General features: G+C 38.7%; 1 protein-coding gene across 6 annotated transcripts in view; it reads left to right on the forward strand.

The window, feature by feature from the left end:
* OSBP2 (oxysterol binding protein 2) overlaps positions 1 to 17,775 on the forward strand; it is a 1,786,946-nt gene that overhangs the window by 1,528,142 nt on the left and 241,029 nt on the right. For all 6 annotated transcript variants that reach the window (XM_086943307.1, XM_086943309.1, XM_086943310.1 and 3 more), the window contains one exon: positions 11,799 to 11,862. In XM_086943307.1, coding sequence (XP_086799433.1) covers positions 11,799 to 11,862 — 64 coding nt within the window. The remainder of the gene's footprint in view (positions 1 to 11,798; positions 11,863 to 17,775) is intronic.

Here is a 17,775-nt window from a genome sequence, read left to right on the forward strand (position 1 = left end):
CAGGCGTCCGTGCACAACCTCGCAGTCAGCAGGCTCCTGCTTTCCCCTCTTCAGTGGCTGCGGTCTTGGGGACAAAGTGGCGCGATGAGGGTACTCCGGCCGCCACTCTATCTCCGCTGCCTCGCCTGTTTCCAACCAGGAGGATCCCCATGATTTTACTGTCATCTAAGTTATTTTCAATCTTCGTTATGTACATATTTGTAAATTAATGCATAGTATTTAGTAGTGTGTGTGTAATAAATGTACTTTTCCTTTTTGTAAATAAATAGCACTGATTGAACTATCAGTTATTAAGTGTTAATATTGGGTATCAGTGAATGGTGATTACTAGTGCACACCACCTCCCCTAAACAGGCCTTGGACTGTTCTGCTTCACTACCCTGAGAGAGTCAAGTGTGACTATGCGGTGAAGAGGAAATTGCGAACCTTTTACTTTTGCAGGCCTCGTATCCTGGTCAACTAATAACCTAATGTCCTACAGATATGACATGTACTTTTAGTGTCCGCCTTGTTCCATCACAGGGATGTTTAGCAGAAGTTAGAAACCCAGCCTTTAAAGTTGAAAAAAGGGCACAAGACAGTTCAAAGCTTGTTTGTAAATCATAGACAATTTTAGAATGAGAATAGAAATTTCCATAATCACATTTTGATGGAACTAGAGACATTGACGTTTGAAAACCAACATCGGAGTAGCAAGGCCAACCTGCATCAACAATGTAGCACAAATTGTCAAGCAATATTGCCAGGCACTGAGAAAAAAGTTGTACCTGCAAATTTAAAATGGCTGCTGTCACTCTAAATAGGAAAATTGCTTTACCGCACTTCTCATTCCCAGTGCAAGTGCACCTTTAATCCAGTCAGCATCCACAGTAATGAATGAAGGCCTTTCCTTCACTGGAAGGCCTTCAGCATAGATGATTTCGCTGTACTGCTTTCTCGCACACAAGCTTGCAGTACAAAAAGCACTTCAACTCCTGTATCCTGACAAAACCTATTTGTGGGATGGTGTGGTAGAAAACAATATGTAATTCTGATTGCCTTAGCAATTTGTTGTTGGGTGGAATTTATGAAAATGGCAATTCTTATCTGAGACTTCAAATTCTACGAAAACTTAAAATATGCACCAGTAGGGCTTGTGCCAGTGTTTCTAAGTGGTGCCTTAGAACTCACCCTCCCAGCCCCCGATTCTAAGGATAGTAGGTTCCCTCGATTCTGCCTCTGGCATCTGTTGAGACCCCGCCCCTGTAATGCAGTTTAGTCTGAGTTGTGATCATGATTCCCGAATATCCTACCCCACCCTGTGGTAATTGTACTGATCTCAAAAAGGGAATTCAGTAGGTGGTCTGCCAAAGAGCAAGATGGTTGCTTATTACATTACCATTTCAACAGAGGAAATGTTAAGCACCAGCATATTCGCCCATCTAGAGTAACATTAACTGAACAATATGTCCTAAAAAGAAAAAAAAAGCAGTGTATGGCAAAAGGAGCAGCTTACAAAGTCCGGCGTTTGGATTAAATGAAATATGGCAAGGTGATCAGCCTGAAGAAGGCTTTAGAGTGAAAGTGCCTACTTTGGAAGAAAGAGGCTAGAGGGGATAAACAGAAGAAAGCAGGAGACTACTAGTGTACGCATTTACTGCTGCCATCCCGTGGAGGAGTAATAAGAAGCCTGTCAGCGTCAACTTAACTAGGTGATTTGTTCATAGGAAAGTCATCCATGTGGTGATTCCTGCTAACCGGCTGTCATCCTGACATTGCTCCCCTGGACCAAATGAAAAACAGTGAGTGGTTAAGATGTGGCACTGGTCCGGGAACCTAGCTGCTAAAAAGCCCCTGTTTGCTGCCTTCACCATCATCAAGAAGGGAGAGCATCAAACGGATCCCGAGAGGACACAGTAGTGCTCGTAGCCCTACCCACTGCATGCAGTCATGTCAGGCTCCCTTGCAAGTGCTCATGATTCCAGCTAGCTGCGGATTGATCATGGGTGAATTCTTTCATCTAAAACATTACCCCATTTTGAATAGACAATAGAAATACACACTTAGATACCCCCAAGTAAGCGCCTCAAATATCTCCATACATTTCAGAAGTACCTGGCTTCACAGTCCTTTAGGTCCCAAATTTCCGTCTTTTCCTTCTCACTAACAGCTCTTCATATTTCTGCTCCCTGTTGTTCACTCGTTCGATTCTACAAGAAGCAGTCACACTCATTTTAATTTCTAACCATGCTTATATCAGAGGGAGCACTGTATTGTAATTGTATTTATATAGCGCTTACTACCCATGGCAAGGCGTCTAAGCATTTTTCGGCGAGTAGCACGCTTCTACGAAAACTAAAACGGATTAGTGGTGGATTAGTATATTGAAATTCGAGTTAATTTGAGCGGTGGACATGTGCATGTTTGTTGAATTGAAAAGGATAATGGGGGGATAGAAGAGGGAAGAGTCTACAAAGTAATAGTTGGGAGATTATAGTAGTAAGATAAGGTTTTGGATGAGTATAAGGAGAGATGGATGAGGGAAGAATCTCTAGAAATGGATTAGGGAGATCATAGTAGCAAAATGAGGTTTGGGGTGATCCAAGGTGGGATAGACGAAGGAAGAGTCTAGAAAATGTTATTTTGGAGATCATATTAGTAGAATGAAGTTAGAGATGAGTCAGAGAGTGGAGGAAGAGGATATATTGAGAGAGATATAGGGTGAAATATAGGGTAGTGCATTGGAGAGTCAAAGTTTTTTTTTATTCACAGTGGGAGTAAAGTCATAAATATATAGATACATTAGTGCATAATATAAATATTTATATCAAGAAATACACATATCTACATACATATAATCAAATTAAATATTTATACACACAGGAATATGCTGTTCATTTGTGTTTGATTATGGTGGTTTTATAGGAAAGAGCTAACTCTTGAGTAGTCTTCTGAAGATGAGATAGTTATCTGTGGATCTTATGTTTGGGGGTAATTATTTTTCCAGTAGCAACTAGTGTCAAGACAAAGTAGAGAGGCGGTTGGTGGACAGCGTACAGAAAAAAGTGCCTGGATTTGTGCTCTCAGAGAGACTGGGAGCTTGTGCCTGCTGTCGCCAACCCGGCAACGCAACTCAGGTTGGAAACATATCAGTGCGCGTGTTGGTTTGGCTGTCATAAAACAGCAGACCAAACGACATGCGCACTGACAGCAGGGCCCACCACTTACCATCCACGGCTGTCATCACGATGCTCCAACACCAAGACTCTGCCCATAGAAGGAAAAATAAAACGATAAACCTGTTTTATTATTGTTTAATCTTTTAAGTTTGGAGGCTGCTGACAAGGGGGTTGACACTCCTCTGCCATAACAGAGGAGCCGCTGCTGTTGAATTCCATAGTTTGGCTGCTTGAACAGAGAAAGATGTGCCACCTATGTTTTTTTTCTAGTATGGTGGATTTTGAGGTAAGGTGCCAATCTGGAGCGGAGGTTCCTTTGTTGAATGTATTTGGTGACTACAGATTTGAATCTGTTGTAGGCCTTTCATAGAGCATAGATCTGATTCCAGAGCAAACAATATTGTGTATGAACACCAACCTTTTTGAAGATAAAACTAATGTCAAAAGACTGAAAACTGACATTCAACACTATTTTTCACACATGTGAAACCAAAGAAGATCTACAACAATACTCTATGATCCTTTCGTTAGGACACTTTATTTTAATGAACCTATTTGCAAGAAAAAAAATTAAAAACTGTGAGGCAGAAAAAGATATCAAGGCAAAAGAGTTGGCGCACATTACCTCCAGCTCCTGTCAAGTTTCTGCACCTTTCAAAGGTTCAGAGTATGAGTGCAACAGATTCCTGGCAAGAATTTTGGTTCAGTAACATGATAGGCCATTTACCAGCAAATCGTGTGATCATTAAAAGAATGCATCCTTTTATTACTCCTTTTAAATCTAGCAGACGATCCGACATGACCAATGATGCAGAGATTTTAGAAACATTTAGAACATGTTATACTCAAAAATATGGCAGCAAATGCACATTATTTGCTAACTGGAATGTCCTGTAGTGCCACAAACAACATAAGAAAACAATGATAGCTTAAGTGCACCAATACATTAAGAGGAATTCCTTAATGTAAAACAATGTTCCCAGTAAGAATCCACACAGCCCAAATGAAATTCTGAAGATATTGGGGCCTATTCACACATGTAACTTTACACATGAGTTAATATACATGGGTAAATTTACTTTTGCACTTCGTAGTAACTCTGCTACTTTTGGCTATCCAACATCTCCTAGTGTAAAGTCATTATAAAGAGTAAGCTTACAGGTATCGACCCCCCTGGAATTAAGGGTTAAAGCATAGCAAGTGTAAAGTTACTACTTGTAACTTTTCACATGTAAGCTCAGGGTGGATATCTCCCTATGTGAAGTATAAGGAAATTGTAAAACGTTTATTGAAAAAAAAGTAAAATATTTTAGGTTAAATATTCATGTACATCAATTTTATATATTTATTTAATTATGTTAAAATAAAAATATCATTTTTTAAACTTGTATTTTAAAAACCTAAAGCAAAATGTTTATAGTACATACTGTTGTGTATAACTCATTTAAATGAAAATAATTATTTAAAACAAATAGTTACATTTATTTTTTAAATGTATTTTTATTTATATCGTTTTTAAACAAATTGAATGTGTATATATATAGATATATATATATTATTTTATATTTTTGAAATTTTAAAATATTATTTTTTTATTTCATCATTATTTCCTGTGAAGTACCATTTTAAGTTCCTGGCTCCATTATTTTTTATGGGAGAACCTAGATAGCTGCGACTGACTCACTTCTCCTGTCCATGTGACACAAATTATAAATGGGGACCAGTCAGCTAAAAACCCAGTAAAATCGATTGTTTTACAACCCACAATGCAGAGTCCTGAAGTAACAATAAGTAAGAAAGAGACCAAGGACAGAGCTACGCATCTGAATGAAATTAGGGCTAGAATAGGGGGAAATAATCTCACCATTCTTACGTGGAATATTGCTGGATACAATAATAAAAAGGATAACAATGCATGGCATAAAGAACTGATGAATTCACATATCATTTACCTTCAAAAGACAAGGGAGGAAGATTTGATTAATCTAAATGACTACTGCTCATTCCAGCCACCAGCTCTTCCATCTATAAGAGGCAGGGCAAAGGATGGCATCTTAACACTAGTTGTGAATATGATCTTGTTTATAATGACATTTTGGAATAATTCACCCTATTTTCATATATTAGTTGTAAAAGGACATCAGAGTAGTGACTTGTTATTTATAAACTACTACAATAATAAATGTGCAAACCCAACCACAGTAGTGAAGGCTCTAGGAAGGTCTTAGGAAGATCTTCCCATAACCATTACAAATTATATGGGTAGGTGATTTCAATATAAACCAATCCCCTAGAGAGCACCAACGTTTATGCGGGACCATAGATCACAATGGGGAGGCAATTTGTCATTTTCATCATTCTAGCCATGGGAACGCCGTAAACATTCTACTAGTCTCTTTCCAACTTGAAATTAGTTACATTTAATTACAGGCAATCTGGACCCTACCTTTCATAGGGCAGGGTCCTGTTCAGCTATTGACTATGTAATTTCCTCAGAGAGCTACATTGGGACCATAAACAAACCAAAGGTAAAGTTTAACCATGAGCAATGAACTCCGCTCCGGTAGCGGAGGTTGACGAGATTTGTTAACTACGCATTACATTGAAAACACAGAATTGATGCAAAAATTCTGACTCCATCACATAGCAAAGTTAGCTACTGTACCCACAACTCTTTGATAAAACAACTTAAACTTAACATGCTAAAAAGCATATAACCAATTTACAAGAGTGAACTTTGAAAAATATTAGGTAATGAGAGAGGTGATGATTTTGGGGTCACTCCTAACCTAGGGGGAGGACCAAGCAGATGCCTCAAACACAAAGAGCACATCATGCTCAACGATTGTGGTGGTCCCATCCTCCTAGGACCACCCCAAGCAAAGGTATGGGCAAAAATACAATGCCAACCAAAGACCCAGCAAAGCATTATGGGGTGAGAGTCTAGAGTACAGTGAATATTATAGTATTAGCTTTCAGCTGAGCTGGGAGAGCCTGCCCCTTGAGGAATTTTTTGATATTGGATGCTATAATATTCACTGCTCTCTAGAATCTCGTCCATTAATGCTTTGCAGGTCCTTTGGTTGGGATTGTATTTTTGCCTATAACTGTACTTGGGGTGGTCCTAGGAGGATGGAACCACCACCGAATCACTCAGCATGATGTGCTCTTTGTGTTCAAGGCATCTACTTGGTTCTCTCCCTAGGTTAGGGAGGACCCTAAAATCATCACCTCTCTCACTGCTTGCTGTATTTTCATTTTCCCTTTTGTGGGATGACTATATAATTAGAGGTATGTGAGGTTTCTGTTTTATTAATTGGCATGAGACGGAACGGAGATGCGGAGCGGAGTTCACAGAGTTTTTGTTCAACTCCGCAGAATTCCGTGTAGTGGTACTCCGCCAACTACGCCCACCCTTACTAAAGATGACGGTTTTTAGCGATCACAGATTAATTAAATTTAGTTATCCATGGGAGGAGCATAAAACAAGGAGAAGCATGAGAGAAATTACGGCAAGCTTCATCCTTAAGGGATAGTAAATCATTCTTGGAAGTGGTTAACTCTCCCTTCCTGCATTGAATGTGCATATTGAGGAGGATACCTGGATAACTCTTTTCCAGGTTATCCTCCAAAGGAGGGGCGATAATAACGTAGAGGCCCCGTTATAGGCCAGAATGTTTCTTCCCCGCTGAAGTCCAAACTTAAGGATATCAAGCTTGCTATGTCCCAATCTTCTGCCTTGAAAGCGGCTGGTCTAGATGGATTCCCAGTGGATTTATTCCTTGCTAACAAATCATTATGGGCACCCCTGTTGACTATTGTTGTTAATGCAATGTTCAAAACAGGCCCTCTGAACTCCTGGAAATGATCTGTGATCATGCTGAGACACAAGAGGGGGATGGCTCAAATCCAGCAAATTACCGCCCAATTTCACTAATTGACTGCTCAGCTATATTAATGGGCAGACTTTTACTCAACAGATTGGAAAAATGGGCGGAGGCAAAAAATATTTTAGTGGAAGTCTTCATTTAACATTATTAGATTCGAAATATGCCATAGCAAAGAAGGGTGAACTCTACATGGCCTTCGTGGATCTATCTGCCGCATTTGACTATGTGGCCCACAGTAAACTGTGATCCACTATGGAGGCTATGGGAGTTGATGCAGGGATAATTATATTTACAAGACAAATGTATGCAGAGGCAGAAGTGGTAGTCCGCTATGGGACACAAGGAGGTGCACTAAAGCTTTTAGAATTGAGAAATTAGTACGGCAGGGTTTGTCCTTGCTTCCTTCTTATTTTCACTGTATACAAATAGCTTAAATGAGGTATTGATTGATAAATGCAAGGATGTTCGTCAAGCCACATTTATTTATCTCCCAATTCTGCTATATGCAGATGATACAGTTTTGATGGCCAGAACCCAGATGGCTCTGCAAAACTATTGCGACCTACTCAACCTACATGGCGGCCTTGGATTTGCATGTAAATAAAACAAAGTCTTTTATTTTCGTGGCGGGTGGTAGCAAGAAAAGAACAATGAGGTTGCACTTTGAAGGCAATAGCATAGAATGTGTTGACAAATGCATTCTGTTTGAAAATAACCTCAGATGGAAAGAGATGGTAATAAACAGAGTTAACAACATGTCAAAAAGTATAAACGCACTTTTTAAATTTGCAAAAAATCTAGGAAATAAGCCTATCCAGGAAATAATTAAAATCTATTCAGCAATAACTGTATCATAGTGACTTATGGGGGAGCAATATGGGGCACTGCACACGTTGAACCCTTAGAAATCATAGAAGACAAGTTTGCCAAAAAGATGTTGTCGATTCCAGGTTTGTGCCCCAGTGTTATTGCACATAAGAAATAGATCTACCATATATTAACAATAGTATTAAAATAGCCCCGCTTTTGCTGCGGCTATCAATGTGGAAACGCAAAGAGGTACCACTTAACCAACACATTATAAGGGATGTTAGGAAACTTGATCATGCTGAAACCATTCTCTGGCTTGTATATGTGAAACAGGCTTTTGCCTTGCTGGGCTTTGCACAACTTTATGGAAATCCAGTTAGCTGTGTAACTTACCCTAAACCTATATTGAAAAATATCTTTCTAGCTACATGCTCTCATATAAGATGGTAAGGGAATATGGAAAAATGCACAGTAATTTTATACCAAGCTGTACTGCCCTTGTTGCCAGGGGCTTCTTCCTATCTATTTTTGGTTGTGAACCCCCACCATTGCTATCTACTGACAAGAATGCGTTTAAATGTTGGGCCACCCGGCAAATGCATGCTCATTAAACTACCTCCCTGCACGCCCATGTGATGCATTATCTAAACAAACCACCTCACATATTTTGTTTTATTGTGCTTTCTACGAAAAAGAGTGGGAAAAGTGCATTGTTCCTTTATCGCGAAAGTTTAGTCTAACCATTCACACCTTAGCACTTTCAGTTCTCCAACAACTGGAAACACCATTTGTTTGTCTTGTGATGGTATCATTTTTAGAAGCAGCCATGAAAACTAGAAAGGCTTCCATCTTATAAATTATCCTACCCAGATGTACTTGACCGTGGATAGGAGACAAATGGCTATGCACAATATTGCACTTTCTGAATATACATATTTTATTACTATCACAGTACATATGTACCTTAGGAGCAACTGATATTAGTTGTATCGGGATATGCTGGATTTTATATTTCACAGATTTTGTAAAGGATTATTTATTTGGTTATAAAACATATACATTATATGTTTTTTAAGGTGGAGTAAATGTATAAATAATTGTTTGATGTGAAATAAAGCTATTTATTGATTGGTTGAAGAGGGTGTTGCAGTACCAGTGACGTACCCTGTGTGGTGCTGGACCTGCTCCAGGTCTGAGCTGGAGTACATGTACTACTGTTGTGGTCCTTTCTGCCTATAGTAAGTTGAGAAGTTCAGTTTGTGAATAGCAATGGGCTTACATTTATATGGAGGGGTGTTTGTCACTCCCTAATTCTCTGCTTAGCTCACTAAACCCATCCATACTCCTATCGAAACTGCTCCAATACTCCTATCTAAACCCCTCCCATTTAGTAGAATCTATTCCACATTTTCCAGCCACTTCCCTCGGTTCCTCCCACATTTCCTACTAAATAGTAAACTTACGTGTGTGAGGATCTCCATGTAGAAAAGATGGGAAGGGTTGAGATTTCCAGTCATAGGTTTGTGACTTGCATTTTGTAGTAAGTAATGCGTACTGCTATAGTTGTACTTTATGTACTGCAAAATACACCTTGTGAAGCTGGCCCATTATTTAAAAAATCGATGAAGCACGTAAACTAGAAACGGTCAGCCTTGTTCCAGGACTTCATTGAAAATGGAGTAGCTACTAAGTCAACAGCTGAGGGCTATTATTCCTAACCCTAAGGTAAATAAGAACCCACAGGATTACTTCCCTATTAAACGCTGACTGCAAAATATTTTTTACATCTAGGCTGCGCTCAAATATAAACCCATTAATTTGCTCATCACAAATGGCTTTCCTCCCGAATTGTTTGTCAATCAGCAATTGTAAATTTATGAAATGCTGACATTGTGATACTGGAATAGGCAATTAAGTTCATATGGTATTTAACTGCTCGTAAATATGACCCCAAGAAAATGATTTTTTCCAGACAAGCTTCCAGTCAATAGTGCAGATTCTTGCTTAAATGTTTAAAGACTAAACATGTCGAACTTCTAATGGATGTTCTAATAACCTTGCTCTATCAATATGTTATGTGCAATGCAGCTGGAACAATATTGACACATTTTAAACCCACTCTTAGTGGGCGTGGGTGTGCTGTTCACTTTGAAGTGATATGTTAACAATGGGTGATTCAAACCTAAAAAGATTCAATACACTTACAAGTTTATTTCCCAGAATCTAAGATACCTCTATTTCCTTATATAAATTGACAATAGCCAGTTTTCAGCCTTGCTTGGTGATTATCCACAGAAAACACACACACATTCACTCCAGTATCAAACATTAAAGTCGAATGTTTACACATTTCTACTTCTGTGCTTTCCACATATGCAGGATTCTGGTACACTGCTTAGGACAATGTTGCTAGATAGAAGTAGGTGGTCCTTCCCTATTTCTTTTACAGTCCTCTTTTTACTGTCATCTGACAATTGGTCATTTATTAATCTTTGGCAAATTCAAGCCATCTTCTTTATAAAACTATGGTTTTGGTTGCTCATGTGCCTTTGATTTGAAGGTTCGTGTATGTCTGAAAAGTTCAATTACAATACATATACTTTCTTTAAATCAAGCCATCCTTCTTGTCATTAGATAGAGTTTTATACATTAATTTACTCAAAAGCTCAAACTATAGGCACAAATGTAACTTCTGGGATTATCAAATTGATGAAATAATTATTCTGAGCCGTAACTCATGCATCAAAATGACAATCACGTCAATTCTCTTTTTGTTTTCCACCTTTATTCTTTTATTTTGTTAATTATAAGCAGTACCGTTAACAAGAGGTTGTGTGTATTAATCTGAACAGATACTTTAACGTTTTGGACTCTTGAATATTTCATGCTTCAGAGCATCACACATAATATAATAACACAATATGATCGGATTTAAAGCTCGAATTAAAACAGGATGACAAAATTATATATTAGACTTAGACAGTTGTACAAGTTTAACATGCTAAGTGTAGGAACCCTAACTTTGTGCCAATTTGAAGTTATCAGTAGATGTTTTCAGCTGGAATAAGCATCGTATTAATATCTCCAGACAGCTAGCATGCTGTGAAACTCATACTTTGTTATGGTTTCCTTGCAGATGTTTAGAAAGCACAAGCCAAGAATTTGATAGGAATCTCATAAAGCCAAAAACTATTTAAGCTATAGTTTATTGAGTTAGGAAATATCTACAAAGAAGTCCCTTGATGTATATATTTGCTGGCCACGTGTTTCTTTAGAGTCGGCGTTAGGATTTACCTTTTGATTTGACTAAAGTTACATGTATAAAATATTAGTTCAAAGGGGCTTTCGGGAAGCTGGTTTCTTCCATTGATCTGTTAGTGTGACATTCGCATTTTTCTTTCACTGCTACAGCATAGGGGCAGTGACTCGGCCCATTTCATCCACTGGCAAACCTCCCTGCCTGCCCTTTCACAAGGAGCTCTTCTAAACACAAAGTTATGGCAATGTGTGCTATGTGAGATCAAAACCGTTTTTTTGCATTTAGCCAGCTTTTTGAATGGATTATAGCCTGGCTGGTTCCCCGACAATAAATACAAGCCCTGAATAACAAAATAAGCATTGATAAAGTCAAACGGTGGGCTGCCAATGTTGTATTGGCCTTGTCAATGTTTATTAATAAGTTGAAACTGGTTTCTGACACACAGCTCTACATTCCTTCGTTTTTCTTGTATAATCATAGATAACCCACCAGATGTGACTCTTACTGTGCTCATTGGAAGTTACTCTTTCATTCTTGGTTTGTGCTTTTCCTAACTTACATGATTCCAGACTTAAGGATTATTTTCCCACTGACGCACTTACTTTGAGCTAACGGTGATAACACCTGCTTCACTCAAAAGTGTAAAGTTCATTGTTCCACTCTCTTCTCATTTCCTTACAGGAGTGTCAAAAGCTGCAGCAGCCCTAGTGTGGGAAACTCCGAAGACGGTGACTTTCACGACAGCGTAAGTTTCAACTTTAAAATATATTTTTCATTGCAGAACTGCTCCATAGAACTCAAGACAAACCCATTTCATTATCTGTTTTCTGGCCTTAAGAGAATTTCTAAATTTGAAATACGTTGCAAGTTGTGGCCATTTCTCCGTATTACTTGTGACACATCAATACCATATTGAGTCTATTTGTGATTTTCCAAGTGAACCTCTCTAGGGGCCAGATGTGCCAACATTGGGAATGGAGATTTCCAAATTGCAATTTTCTGCAAATCGCAATTTCTTTTTCCTTAAAGAAAAATGGGATGTGTTTCAAGAAGTAAAATTAAACTTTTAACTTTCATTTTTTCAGAGTAGGTAGTGGTCCGTGCGACCACTGCCGCCTCTTAAAAAAGTTTTTGTTAAATTCTGAAAGAGGGAAGAGTTCCTTGGAGACCACTTTCTGTTTGTAAATAGGTCACAACCTCCTTTGAGGTGTTGGTAAAATATTATAGTTTTGCCACTGCATTTCAGTCGCAAAACACTAATACATACCACTATGATTCAGTATTTGGAAGAGACGTCCTTAAACACGCCCTTTTCAAATACCAAATCGCAAACCCAAATTGCGATTCTGTAGAATCGCCGTTTGGTGTTTGTGCATAAAAAAAGCATTTTTGAGGTCGCGAACGGCACATGCAGTGAATCAGGTGGTTCGCGACCTCTATTCTGCTTTTTATATTTAGCCCTAGATGCTAACAGAGAATTGTGTCCAACAGGTGTTAGGGAAAGAAACAGAAAGGCTAGTTGTGTGTTTGGTGTGTTTAGAATTTAAACTTCAAATTGGCTAATAAGATGTGTTCGCTTCATTGTACCTTGCAATGCTTCAAGCCGTGAACTGGGATAAGGGAAGGGGTAGTGCGAAAGGAGCATATAAGCAGTAAAACTGACATATGGAGAAATGGGTAGGATGCATTTATAGGAGAGGAGTAAAGTAGATGCATGTAGAGATGGACGTGGATGAAAAACGAAAGTCTGTGTGCGAAAATAAGCTGAATTAGCAAGAAATCTGAAAAACAATGTGGTGAATAGATGGGTGGAGATCTAAATTGAAACAAGTGTAATAAGCTTGGAGGAAGGACAGGGCAAGGTATGACTCATAAAATTAGACATGCTTGGAGAGGCACTGTAGGCAAGAAGGAAGAAATCAAATAAGTGTCAGGCTGAGTAATTAACACATTAGAGTCACATGAGACACTACCACAAAACAACAAAACAAAGTGAAGTTTTGCCTGCTAGGGACAATTTATAGCACACTGTGTTCCTCTAAATATACTTCCAGTATGTCACTGGCATACTTAGAGGGGCACCATATGGGTCCTATACCCTACCTCTATTTACCAGGCCTTCCTTGGGCCTTGCAACCACAGTTGTTAAATGTGGCAGGAAACCCACAGAAAAACAGACCGTTTGCTTAAAATGTTAAAGTCTTACTTTGTATGTATGGGTGTGTGTGTGTATATATATACAGTTAGGTTTCAAATGTCTAAGCATATATACATAAATATATATATTTGTGTATATATGTTCATGGAAGAAAACATAGGTTAATCCGTGGTTATTGTTAGGAAAACTTTACTTATTCTTTCTATATGAACCAAACTGAAAATACACAAACATTACAAATATCCCCTGCAGTTTGTTTGGTCCGGGGCCAGGAAGGCAGGGCATCTGTGCTCTTCAAAGATCTGAGGCTAGATTCTTCTCCCCACTTAAAAGGCACAACTGGGTATAAATACTGGACCTCAGACACCATCACTTCTGTCCACTTCTGGACATGTGGCTACTCTGCCAGGAAGAACTGATGGGCTGCGGAAAGGACTGCCATTCTGCTTGACTGCTGGCCTGAAGGGACTTCTGCTCTACTGTGCTGACCTGCTGCCTTCTTGCCTGGGTGAGATGGACTAGACCTGCAACTCTTGAACCCAGAACGACTTCAAGGGCTAATTGGCTGGTGAGTCCTGGACCCTTGGAAGATACTTGCCAGCTGAGGTGGATCGAGTGGACCCAACGCATCTCCTCTGCGGTGTGGCACAACCCCAAGCAGAACCAACGTATCCCCGCGGCTACGTGGACTTGACCGATCAGAAAGACCTGCATTACCTACTGCATCCCGCAGCAACCGCTGACTGTGTGATGCATCATCTCCGCAGGCCTTCCCAGTCCTCATTGATGGCAGTATCGACAACATCGCCGGACTCTTCATGGAAGCTTTGCAGCTCCTCAGAAGCGACGCATCGCCCAGACTCCATGACGCATCCTCGACTTCAGACTTCGCATCGCAAGCCCTTGTGGGCGGGATCTTCGATGGCGACACAGTATGTCACACCGCATCCTCCTAGTATCTTGGAACTGAAGCACAGCTTTGGCTGCACGATGCATCTTTGACGCAGATCCTCCCACTGCTATGCAAAACAGGACTTAAGTTACTTTGTTCATCTGGCCTAACTGGGCCCCTGTAGCCTGTCCTCGCTCCTTCGCAGTAAGCTTAAACTTGTAACTTTGTTCTGGTGCGGCATGACCACCCTAAATATCGATTCCAAAATATAGACTGCCCAGAATATCGAATTACTAAAATATAGACAGCCCAGAATATCGAATTTAGGGTATGAAATATCGAATTCCATTATATCTCATTTAAAATATCGATTTCCATAATATCGATTTTTTTTTAGTTTTTATGTATTAATTTTGTAATGTATGTTTAATTTTTTTAAAGTAATGAATGTTATGTAATTAAATTTTTGCGTACTTTAATTCCGTAGCGGGTTGTGGGTTTATAGAGGAAGAGGGTGGGAAGTAATTTATAGTAAATTAAATATTACTTTTTATTTATATGTATTGATATTTAATTGTTTGCTAATTAATTTTTCATTGGTAATACATTTTTATTAATTGGTAAATAATTTGTATTAATTGGTAAATAATTTTGATTAATTGATAATTATGTTAATTGTATTTATTTGGAGTGGGTTGTGGGTTTATAGGGCAATAGGGTAGGACGTTCTTTCATTGTAATACAGTAAAAAATTATTGTTATTTATATGTATTGATAATTAATTGGTAATTAATTATTAATTGGTAATCATTTTTCATTAATTAGTCGTTAATGTTTTTAATTGATGAGTATTCTTTATTAATTGGTAATTATGTATAATTAATTTTTTTATTGGTATTGATAATTAATTTAATTTAATTTTAATATTAAATCATTACTTTCCCTACTGTTGCACTCTCTGGATGGGAATCGTAATTTTTACCCTCCCGCTATGCAACGCTTTCCCTACTGTTGCACTCTCTGGCGTGGGAATAGTAATTTTTACCCCCGCGCTTTCCAATGCTTTCCCTAATGTTGCACTCTTTGGGGTGGGAATAGTAATTTTTAACCCTGCGCTATCCAACGTTTTCCCTACTGTTGCACTCTCTGGAGTGGGAATAGTATTTTTACCCCCCCCCCCCTTATCCCATGCTTTCCCTACTGTTGCACTCTTTGGAGTGGGAATAGTAATTTAAAATTTTTCCTACTGTTGCACTCTTTGGAGTGGGAATAGTAATTTTTACCCCTACGCTATCCAACGCTTTCCCTACTGGTGCACTCTCTGGAGTGGGAATAGTAATTTTTAGCCCTACGCTATCCAACGCTTTCCCTACTGTTGCACTCACTGGAGTGGGAATAGTATTTTTTACCCTCTCGCTAGCCAACAAATTCTCTACTTTTTTTATACATTACATTTATTATTTTTATATTTTAAGATTTTTTACATTATTTTAAGTATGTTTTTTAATTGTTTTTAATATTTAATTAATGTTATATTATTTTTAATATATTTAAAAAATTCGATATTTTAGTTAACTATATTTTTAACAATCTATATTTTGGATTCAATATTTTAGTACTTACCTGTTTGTAGATAGGGATTCTATATTTTGTCCTTCGATATTTTGGAGTCGATAGTTTGGGCATTCTATATATGTCCCTCGATATTAAGTCACTGAACCTGACCAGATATCCACAGAAGGTGCTTTGTTCTTTTTGTTGCTATTTTCACTCAAATCTTTAAAATTGCACATCTCCCGTTTTACTCATTGGCTTTTTATTGTTTACATCTTGTCTTATTTTTAAATGAAAGCTCTATTTTCCTAACTTTGTGTGGAATACTTATTGTAAGTTGTTTTTCACTTTTTTACTGTTTGCATTGTCACACAAATACTATACACATTGCTTCTAAGTTAAGCCTGACTGATCTGTGCCAAGCTCACAGGGGGTTGAGCTCAGGTTAATTTATGGTTGGCTTGTGTCTCAACTTGACAAGGATTGTGGTTGCTGCTTGATCAGGGTTCACACTCCTGTCAACTCCCAACCCAATTTCTTGCACATGTTTTTCAAAGTCAGAGGCATTTCTACATTAGGCGGTGTTTGGTTTGGTTGTTGGTCCATACTTTGCAGTGCTCTTTGTCACTATGGTTGATGCAGTATTTGTATGTTCCTTAGCAACCACATACTGGAGTAATAAATGGATTTCACTAGATCTCTGTACTTAAGTTGATTGTGATTCTCCAAGTGGATAAGGATTCATGTATTTGGGCTAGGTGGAAAACAAAAAAGTGATCAGTGGATTGCTTAAATTATTCTCAATCTCTGGTAATTAATCTGGGCCACCAGTGCATCATTTTGTTCCCAGTATGCCACCTCAGAGAGGCCATATCCAAATCAGCTTTCGTCCTGCTCCATTAGGTACAGTCCAGCCTGAACTAGCAGGCCAGGCCTCCACTGAACAGGAACTCAAGCAACCGTAGACCTGTTTCAGCTTATTTGTGCCTCATCCTTGTGGGGCAGCCTGAGTCCTATTCCACACTGAGCATGGGGCCAACCTCCAGGCATGCGCATGCCACTGAGGATGTCACACTGAGGAAAACAAAAAGTGATGGGTAGATTGCTTGAATTAATTTCAGCTTCAATAATTACTTTGAGCCGCAGTGAAGTACATCGTTTTTTCCCACCATGCCATCTCAGACAGGAACCAGCGTATTGGTCCAAATATGAGTGTGGCATGCATGTGTGGCTCTGATTAGGTTGTACCTGAGAGACAGAGAAGGAAAGCCTGATTTAGTAATACGGCTGGAGATGAGAACCACCATCCTGACCTTTCTAGGTGTCAGTGTGCTGACATAGAGCCATGTCTAAAAGGGGAACAGACATACTAATTACATTATCCAAAACTTCAAAAAACTAAGAGCCATATGAAGGCTTAGAACAGAGCTATTGTTTCAACATTACGAAAGGCCACAATTATTTGAATGCATCTTATCCACACACACTGCACGATTATTATTCTTCTACATTATCTTTATTGATTAATCTTTTTCTTATGATTTACAGCACTTGTATATAATGCGATATGGTGTTTTAATGTCCTTTAAAATAATAAAATCCACTGCAGGAAGCTATGTTTGACCTCCTGGTCACAGGTTCAGGTCCCGGCAGGTGCACTTGGCCATGCATTCTCAGGAAGTCGATACAATAACACCTCTGAGTAGACTAACAATCAGTACAAGGTTGGTAAAACATTGTTAGCATATCCAGTTTGATATGGTTTCTTAATTATCATTCTTGGCATCAGAAGTGGTATGACCTATGACTGTGAAGGCATCACAGGAAGTTACATCATAAGACAACCCTCAATAACATCGCCAGAAGTGCTGACATAAGAGATGGCATCACAGGAACTAACAAGTGTCATGACATTTAAGACAAGACATTTGGCAACGGACATTGCACTGAAAAGAAATTAAGTATCTTGCAGTTGTATATATAACTTTTCCAGACTTGTCAAGTTATTCGCGTTCCACACTGGCATATATCACCTCGTGACACGTACAGCACAG

This window comes from Lissotriton vulgaris, chromosome 11, assembly GCF_964263255.1.
Source record: "Lissotriton vulgaris chromosome 11, aLisVul1.2, whole genome shotgun sequence".
Taxonomy (NCBI): Eukaryota; Metazoa; Chordata; class Amphibia; order Caudata; family Salamandridae; genus Lissotriton; species Lissotriton vulgaris.